The sequence below is a fragment of the Echinococcus granulosus genome, assembly GCF_000524195.1.
Source record: "Echinococcus granulosus chromosome Unknown EG_S00007, whole genome shotgun sequence".
NCBI lineage: Eukaryota > Metazoa > Platyhelminthes > Cestoda > Cyclophyllidea > Taeniidae > Echinococcus > Echinococcus granulosus.
Genome location: NW_020170387.1, coordinates 725,929 through 735,874, shown reverse-complemented (window position 1 = coordinate 735,874; position 9,946 = coordinate 725,929). Strand labels below are relative to the sequence as shown.

The 9,946-nt window shown below is 45.0% G+C and overlaps 1 protein-coding gene across 1 annotated transcript; it reads right to left on the bottom strand. All coding sequences in view use genetic code 11, as the record gives it.

Moving 5' to 3' along the window:
* Window positions 1-2,215: 2,215 nt before the first annotated feature.
* On the bottom strand, window positions 2,216-9,229 carry EGR_01789 (hypothetical protein; the record flags this gene model as incomplete). The annotated part of the gene is made up of 6 exons (XM_024491038.1): window positions 2,216-2,679; window positions 3,028-4,081; window positions 5,303-5,853; window positions 5,936-6,159; window positions 6,986-7,622; window positions 9,169-9,229. The coding sequence occupies 6 exons, from the start codon at window positions 9,227-9,229 to the stop codon at window positions 2,216-2,218; spliced, it is 2,991 nt and encodes a 996-aa protein (XP_024354494.1).
* Between the last annotated feature and the right edge of the window lie 717 nt (window positions 9,230-9,946).

Below are 9,946 nucleotides of genomic sequence, written 5' to 3'. Positions count from 1 at the left end.
TTCTTTTTGTCGTTGCCGATTGGGAAGTCAGGATGTTTGCGGAAGGGAAGTCAATAGTGGTTGTTATTTCCTAGCATCCAATAAAACCGAATGGGATTTCTCACGAACAGAAAAATATGGATTTCCACGTAAAAGCTTTGTTCATCCTAATTACATAGTAGGATATTTCAGGTCGATTGATTGTAGGCAGCGGCTCACAGAAAATTGCCTCGTGAAGAAAAGCAGTAAAATTAGCTCCTCAGGATAAATGATAGTTGAATATTGAGGAAATTTCGACAGCTTCAGCAAGAATACCACTGAATGAACTGGAACCAAACTTCCGGCTAAATAGAAGTTGAGAAAGCAAAAACTACACCCATGTAAATTTATTCGCCTGTAAGGGCTTTCGCCGCGGATCAGTGTGAAGAGAAAAGAACTAGACGAAGGGCACCAAATTGCTTACAACGTGTACGTGCATTGATAGCAAGAAGAACGCAACTTTGGCGCTATTAATCGCGTTATTCGAACCTTCAAAAATAGCTCCCATTGGGGAAGACGAAAAGTTGCACGTAGCTGAGAGGTATTGCAAGTTCGCGCTACTTTACAAAATCGCACTGGCGACCCTGACCAATGAAAATGGTTATGATGAAAAAAGGAGAAGGTCATCTGGATGTAAAAAGTCCTTGACTGTCCGCAGAGTAGTTCTTGAGACTTCAGCTTAATCAGACCGCACCATCTTAAGTGAGGCAGCAAATTAAGATAGATTATGTCGACTTTCACGGTTGTTTATCTTTGTGAGCCTTTCATGCACATTTTCAAGTGCTTGCAGGAATTTACTACAGAACGTATTAGTCACAAGTCATCCTCGTTGTTACAGTAAACATGATTTACCTGCCTGAAATAGCACCACTACCACAAAGAATAGTTTTTCGCCTTCATAATTGAGATACCATTCCGACAGTACGAGGCACTAAATCTGCTATAAGTTTCTTGAAATCACACCCACTTGCTTTAGACGTAAAAAATCTAAACGGAAAGTTATCCCAATTGACCCGCACATAATAGCGATACCCAAGCACTGAGGAAAGGATGGCCCAACAAAGAGGAGACTCTAGCTTCACGTGCACCAAGCTAGCAATTAAGTAACCTTCCACAAAAAAGCAACAGAGCAGTTCATAAAAGTAAATGATATTCAGCAGGCGCCAACAGTTTTCCCTGAGGATGGTGGCACTGTGCTTCAAGCAAAGCTGCTCTGGTTGCGCCACCTGACAACACGGAGGAAATGAAGGCAAGAGCGGTTGTTTGGTAGCACTACTGTTGCACTTTTGTGCAAGAGCAGGCACAAAAAGGATATTTGCGTGGCACTTGCTAGCACACTAGTGCTATTGCTGCCCTTGCTATAGCTACTTTTAGGCTTCACTATTTTCCCACCATTGACTCACATCCATCAGTGCACACAGTATTTAACCATATGCTGTGTTGTGTGGTAAAAGCCGAGAGCAACCATTCCAACCAAAGCAATACATCACAGCCGACAAAGAATGCCAAGCATCCAGTGCAAAAGCCATTCGAATGCTTGGCTTTATTAGGCAAAAATACTACTTTCTCATCATGATAACAAGGCAGGATAGTAGCCTTCGCGACCAATCAAATCCTCAAGGGTTTTTTAAATGATGCGATGCATGATAGTGACCTAGCCTGTTTTAATCAGTGAACCATAGTTCTCACGCATCTCTAGACAAATATGTACAATTTTACTAGGTTTTTTTTGTTATAAACTTGCTACGCATTCATCACCGTTCCATTGAAAAGTGTGACGGAAGAACAACCCTTCAAAATAAGTTCCATACATTTCACAGAAAATAGGATGCGATTATTAGTGAGATTGTGGATTAAATAATCATTGAAACGAATAAGGATGTGAGGATTCACTCTCAAGACAAACTCTAGAAGTGCTGGAAAAGAAAATTACATGAAACAGTTAAGGATGAGTGAAGCCTTGTCTCTAAATAATTCGCACGATTTTAGTTAAATTTCAGAACAGAAGCTTAAAAGCACGATTGACTTGGCATCACCCAATCGATAGCAAAGGCGTTTGACATCTTGTGGAAATCAGAAAGTATGTAAATTAAATTGCAGTGCATAAATGAGCGAAAGCATAATTGAATCATGGAAAAATGACTCTCGTGGGAATAAAGTCATGCAGCGAGAAGCCGTATATGAATTAAAAGAGGCTTCATGAAGGTTGGTGAATTAGAAGGTAATAAAGGGCACGTAATTCAACTTGCTTTCGGAAGCCCCAGAATCGGCAAAACACAGAGACAGTAGCCGCAGCAGTCTTCGAATCGTTCCCTGCATCACTAGTGCCGCGTGAAGAGGAGGGATTATTTGCACTGGTGGCAGCAGAGGAAGGATGGTTGCGATTGTTGATGTTCCGTCGACGGGCACCGTTCTTGTCCGTAGTGCTGTTATTGTTGCCATTGCCAATAACGCTGGGCTTACTGTTGGTCTCCACGATGGTGGTAGATGAGACTCGACTGGCCTCCCTACAGGCTCGGCAACGGAAGGAGGGCTTTAGCCTCTCCAGTTCCGTGCAGCTGTTCAACTGAAGGAAGGGGGATTCTGCCTCAGACCCGGCATCATCTACGTCCTGTGCTCCCAGCTCACCACCGCAGAGTGACCGATGCGAGAGGATGGCCACTAGGAATGAGAAAAATAACCGTTTCGACTTAGCTTCGTAACGGAAAAATTTCCCAAGTAGTTGATCATGTGAATTGTTGCCTGGCCTCTGCACGTGCCAATTAATATCCACGACATCCAATATACGCATAATAGAACTCCTATCCATTTTATACACACAATACTGCTAAAGTCCACACGCGCACAATAAAAGCAGGTATAAACATGACGGGGGGCACGGCACTAAGATATGATGGGAGAAGAAAGGTGGAATGATGAAACTATATATGGCAATCACGCAACCACTAATGGAATTAACTCGGGCAACAACGGAGAACATTAAACACAGTATTGACTGGATTGACTCACAATTTGGTGGAGGAGGAAGCCGCCTTCTAATTTTCTGAAGTGATAACTTCTCCTCGCAGCACTGAAAGTCAAATGGGTCGGTTAGACGCCCTATTTTCACCGCCTTTACCAACTGGCCACATCGATGACACTTCAAAGACTCTTCCCCTCGCCCACCCTTCTCGTCTTCACCCCCATTTGATCCCCGCTCTTCTTCCCGCTGGACTGGAGTCGTGGTCTCCAGGTCATCCTCATTCGACTCCTCTCTTTCCTCTTCCTCTTCCTCCTCATAGTCTTCCTCTTCCAAATAGTTACGCGGAAGGGTGTTCAAAGTGGTCTTGTTTTGTCGAGTATTTTGTGTGCGTTTCCTGTGCTTCGGTCGTTTCGCAGCCTCCTCCTCTTCTATCGATCTACGTGGTACTTTTATTCGCAACAAGGGGCCCGACGAAGCAGCAGTCGATTTTCGCTTTCGCGAGCCAAACCATCTCCGATTAGGAGTCGCCTTTGCACTTCCTCCACTCGTCTCTATTGACAAAATCTCCTTCTCGTCTTCATCCTGCCCATTGAAATCAAATTCGGAATGGGTCTGATCAGTGGTCGATCGTACCGACGTTGTGCGACTTCGGCGACTGCTCTGCAGAGCTGTATCGCTCGCCGCTGCTGGTGATGCCACTCGACTGTTATAAAACCGGGGTTTGGTAGGCTTTACACGTGACAGTTTGGTGCCACTCGATTCGCCACTACCCCCAGCAGCAGTGCGTTTTCGAACGGAAGTGAAACCGGGATGTTGTTTTACAGCATTATTGCGAACTCGTTTGCTTAGAGAGGAGGTGGTGGAGGGAGACTGAGAAGACTCGTTGAGGGAGCACATCAGTGGTGCCATCTTTGAGGCCCGTACTGGCGGGTGCCGACGAGCTGTACTGTTTGCGACGCATTTCGTAATGTCTTTGGAAGGAGCCTCTTCTGGCAAGGATCCGTTGACAATGGAGTGAGCGCTCGCAGGAGAGGACGGTGATTCATGACCCCCTGGCAGAGCTCGGTCTTCTTCAGCTTTACTCGATTCCGCAAAAAATTGCTAAATGAGAGTAGAAGAAATAGGATAACTGTTACCATCACCAATATTCATTTGAAACTTTTTCAACATTTATTAAAATCATTTGCTTATCTACAAACGTATAAGTGAACTTTGTTTTCAAGCGCGATACAAATTACTCCACTACGATATCATTTTTAAATGCACACAGATATAGAATATTTTAACATGCGAGGTCATCTAAAACTTTCCTAAGCCGGAAAAGGTTTACAAGTATACCAAGGGAGTGAGAAAAAGTGAGTAGCCGTCACTGAATGGCAATGACAAACACTTGACTCGAAGGGAATGACATTGCGTGCGATGACTAGTGGTCAATTGTTTCCACATCAGGGACACAAAAAATTAACCCAAATAAGAGTGGAATTGGGGTGAGAAAAGATCCGAGCCAATGCTCCTTTTCTTTTCTAACTGCCCATCAACAAATTTACGAGCGGCGAAGTCAGGAGCGCAAAAAAAGCAACCCAAAGCAGAACAGGCGAATTTACATCACCAGTATCATCCGTCTTTGTTTCCGGGAGAAGACTTGACAGGGCAAAATGTTCTACTGCATCACACCCTAGAGATGCAGTATTAGGACATTACGACCACAAAAGGTGGTAATTAACAGCTAAAATGTCACAAACTGGGTAAGTCTGAAGTGTTTCACCATGTGTTTGCATTTTAGCCGATTTAAGGGTTTTAAAGCCTGTAATTATAAACATCATGACTATGCCTTTGAAGCGTCCAAAATTAAAATTTGGATAAGGGAAAAATACCACCCTGATATTTGGAGAAGCACCTGTGACGAAACAATGGAGGGGCCTACATTTCATAGTTTTTGTGTATCTCGCATTTTTTAAAACTCGACAAGGAAACAGAGTGCCTGCACCGAGGCTAAATATTTATTGACTGAAGCTACTTGAGATGCGGACGCCCCCATACGTCAAAGGATCGATCGATTTCATCGAACCTAACGACGTGACAGAGCGCCTGCATCAGAACTGCTACCTAGCAGATTTCTCGCTCTTGTATTACAATAAATGTCCACATATAAACTTCTACAATAACTTTAAGTTGCATTTTTGAATTTTTAAAAATGGGGTCTTTTAAGACGTGCATGGGTAATCATCGAGTCCCATGTTGGAAAATTAAATGGATGAAGCATAAAAGTAGATAGACAGGTGGAGTTTGTAAAGAGGTACTTGCAAAGGATAAATAACATACACGATCGGAGGACGACGCCTCTAGTGTTGTGGCGAGAATTGCACCAGGCTCCTGCTTTATCATCGTTTGGGGTTGTTGCTCGGGTATTCTCTCCTGGTTGACTGCAGCAGACTCCGAAGCAAGTCCTGTGGTCGCATCGGCTTGGTAGCGTTGAATAAGTCTCTTTTTCAGGGAAAATCGACAGGCCTCACTGTTTATTCTATTCTCAGACTTTGGTGGAGGCAAAGGAAAGAGTTTTCGACTGGGAGAATTGGCATCACGGTCAAAGAGGGACATGGAACTGATAGAGGACGAAGAGGAGCACGAAGAAACACCATGATGAACTGTCTGAATCACGGAGGAGTGGTTCGGAAAGGGATGAGGATATTTGTGGCTGTCACTAGCCTTCCTTTCATTGGTCATTTCCACGGGGGTCGGTGGTTCCGGCTGAGTGCTGCCACCGACACCACCGCTACCGCTCCTGTTGTTACTCAAAGCCATTTGAAAGTGATGATCCACCGCGTCGGACTGATTTTTAATTGAAGAGGCTGGGGCTGGTGCTGGGGCTGCGGCTGGAGAAGGGATCGAGGAGGCAGGAGGAGCAGGAGGGGGGAGGCGGGGGAGCAATTGGCTGTTTCTCTGGGTAGAAAACACCAGAGGTGGTCAGTAGTTTATTGGCTGGCTTTGCAGACTCGGAAGCTTGTTTGGACTCTCGAAGTATATCGATAGTGGAGTAACCCGATCCTGTAAATGAGGAGGGCTCCGTTTTGGACCAGGGATGGTAGGATGGTGGTACGCGAATGTAGGGGTTGTGTGATTGAGGATGTGTATGCGAACTGTAGGGATCGTTCTTTGGATTTCGCGCATTTGAAGGTAGACTAAGAGGTAGACAAAAGAGAGGATGGTAATGAATAGCAAGTAATAATCGACTATCCTTATACACCAAGCATTCTTAATGTAGTTGGCATTCGGCGTTTACCCAAACTTAGGTTCAGATTTAGAACTATTGCAGAAAAAGTAACAAAAAAGGATTTGAGGAGTGGTGCACTATCCTTGTAATTATAATGAACATGGTAAAGGAAGGGACAATGCCGTGGAAACTTATTTAGTAATTAAGGTGTAGCTCTACATGAATTGAGAAACATTAGATAAGTGAAAAAATCGCAGCACGGGCTAAAAAGGCTTAGTAGAGAAGACCAGATAACGCCTGTGCTAATAAGGTGGGTGATTAGTTGCTACTTGATACAACATCGCAAATTCAGAATGGACATAACTTCAAAGTAAAAAAGGTTTGTCAGGGGATCGCTTTGGGTGCTTGAGAGGAGCCCTCAGAACAGCCCACTGTCGGATAAGGCAAGCACGACAACTTTCATCTTAAGTGGGCAGATGGATCAACGAAACCCAGAATGTACCAGAAAAGGAACCACGATACGCTCTGGCACAGATCTACGACCGGGATTAGAAACCACTGAGCTCATACGCAAGTGTGAAGCGAACCAGCCAGGGATGAGTGCAGCGATTAAAACAGCGAAGGAGGTGGTGATTCAGCACCCGAGCGACAAGACAGCTGACGTCGCCATTGCTGCTGCCGTCGCATTTCACGTGGCCTCACCTGGTCACGGTGCCTTGCGATTTTACTACACTTACAAATGAGATAAGAAGAGGGAAACAGGACAAGATCTGCATAAAAGAGTAATCACCCACCCAACTTTTGAGTAGTCAATTAGAGACTTCTTATCGCCTTCCGAATGTGAAGAAAGGGGCATTTGGGGCGGTGGATGTCCGCGCATTTGTTGCTGCTGTTGCTGTTGTGCCATCATATAGAACAGAGTAGCGGGATATAGCTGCTGATCGATGGATAGCGAAGCCGCCTGTTTTTTGGCTTGTTGCTCGGTAAGAGTGGGTTGGCGAAACTGGTGGCTGTAGAAGGTTGAAGAGGCTGAGTTGTAGTCAGAAGCTGTGAGAGGACGACCTGATTGGTTTCTTGAGGCACTGTTGGAAAGAGGCGGTGGGAGTAGAGGAGGAGGCGGGGATTGAAGAGCTGGTGAGTGGCCAAATGAAGTCCGAGGCTTGGAATGATTGCCATCGACAAATCCTCGAATAGACTCCGACGGTGAACGCAAGGGCGGACTTCTGGACGTTATGAGCAGTTTGTCGGGAGTGGCTCGCTGCAGAATAGTTCGGTTCATTGACTGCTGCGGCTGCTGCTGATGGAGTTGGTTCTTGGCCATTTCCAGAATGAGTTGGGACAAATCACTTTGCTGAGGGTGCACACCTCTTGCTATTTGGGCACTGTGAATGAAAGCCTCGATAAGCTGACTGGTATTGAAAGATGCCTGACCTGTAATGTCGCACTTTTTGGGGGAATCGTATTGACTTTGATTGATAACTGGCGGGGTGAGACCGACAGAATTCCGATTTTCGTCACCCGTGGTTGGAGCATACTCAGATTTGGATGAAGTGGGCATGTTTGCATTTAGCAGACTAACTGGCGCTGTAAACGGCTGTCTGGGATCGCCATCCCAAGGGGGTTTTTGGGGAAGGGGACAATTGGAGAGCTGTAAGTTAAGATCGTTTACGCTACTAGTCACTTGCGGGCCAAAGGGCAACAATCCGTTCGGATCTGCACCAGTTGTGGCAAGACGTTTTTTCATAACTGGATTGAGTAGTTATGAAATCAAAAGTATTCACGCACGTATCGACTACCCGCAATTTGAATATATTATGAAGTCCATGGGGCGACGGCAGTCCCAGTGTAGCGGCGTCAAGGCCACGCACTACGCATACGTGTGGTGTTGCCAATTCTCTCTCAGCTGTGATTAACACGTGCGCACGCACTAAGCTAATTTCTAGCACTGCTGACCAATCACAATCGGATATGGGTCAGTGCACGAACCAATAGGTTGGCAGTATTCAGACATCACTTGTCGCTGCTTTCCACTAGCTCGTCGATGTTGCGAATGCAAGTTCAGGGGAGCTTCAAGACTTTAGGGCCCTTACCAATAATGTTTGTTTGTAATGCTCTAAATTATGCTTGATGGATTCACACTGCTATCTTACTCAAACCGAGATTCCAAAAGATAGAAAACCATGATAAATAGTACTCTCTAAGCACTACCAATACATCTATTGATCTCAATGACAAACTTTGTTCCTCTTTGGAATGTAACCTCGAAACACAGCCATAACCAGTTGTCTATAAAAATCATACTGCTAAGCAGATTTCTCACTTGGTCATCTGATATTGAGGAATTTCTGTTTTGTTTTAAACATCTCAAATTGCCGTACTGGGAATTACTCTTGTATTCAACTGTCGCCTAAGAGTCTAACGCATTTTTACAATTGTAACACTACCTGAAAACTGAGAACCAATGATAGCTTTAATACAATTTCAAATCAAGATAGAATCATGCATTCACATTGGTAGAGTGTAGGTATTAAAAAAGTATAGGCGGACGGTAACCGAAAATGAACCGTAACCAATCTTGAAAACATGTGACTATCCGCGAAAAGCAACTCTTGCGGGCTCCCACTGATCCATTGTGAAGATGAATAGTTCCAAGGGGTATTTCCACCACTGAACATAAATATGCATGCTTGGCAATTCATTCGGTATGAATGGTCATGACGAGATGGATACATTGACACTTAACAACTCTCGCCGCACACACAATTTGTGTGCATGCGTGTGCATACATGCAGTCCAACAACTGTTAGGAAAAAGTACTGGTTATGTGTGTGCGCTTGCTACAACCATTTGCTACAAAGTGTGCACACAGTGCATAGTACACACACATCATGGCGTCGCGTGTGCATTTGAGGCGGCTGTTTTTTCACCTCCTCTGTCGATCCCCGTTTTGGAAGCCACTCACACCCTGGTGACTAACGCTCACGAGTACGATGGGATTGTGGTCGAGACGGCATTCGTCCCTCCTGCCTATTCCACATTTTGGGCGCCTAATGATAGATGCCGCTAGCCTGACCCATAAGGCGCCGAATACAATTTCCGCTACTAGTCTTCCGAGGTATCTCATTCTCAGACGCTGAAACAAAGCATTGTGTACCTCAAGACCTTTCTTGAGACATGGTTCCACCATTTGGCTTCGACCTTGCCCGTTGTATTGAGCTAAATCCTAATAAGGTGGTAAACTGTTTGGGTTGCGTACCAATACTGCGCTTTGTCTGATGCATGGGTGACTTGTTTGATTCTGTTTCAGGTGCTCTGATAGAAAAGTGGATTTATGCGCATCATACCACTTGAATTATCACATAAGGCGGAGCTGTCTAAGGCATATGAGCAGAAAACAGAGAGGACTGAATCTTGCGGTACCACTGCTAGGTGCATCTGATCTGAAGGAAAAGTTCCAATAGGGGAACATTTTCCTGCGATAGGGATGAATGTTTTCGATGCTGCAATGCACTCGGTGCAGGGTTTTGTGAATTGACGTAAGCGCATTTTAACATCCCGCCACTACCTAATCACGCGCACCTGCACCAGCACACATTGCATCCCGCACTATTGACCGACTGACAGCCCGGATCTGGTACTAGGCGGAGATTGCGCGTGATACGGGAGTTTAGGGCTGTTTTTTTTTGGTGAGGAATAGTTTCATTTAAATGCCTTCAAGACAGTTTAATAAAAGGTAAAGATATTTGGCTCAACAC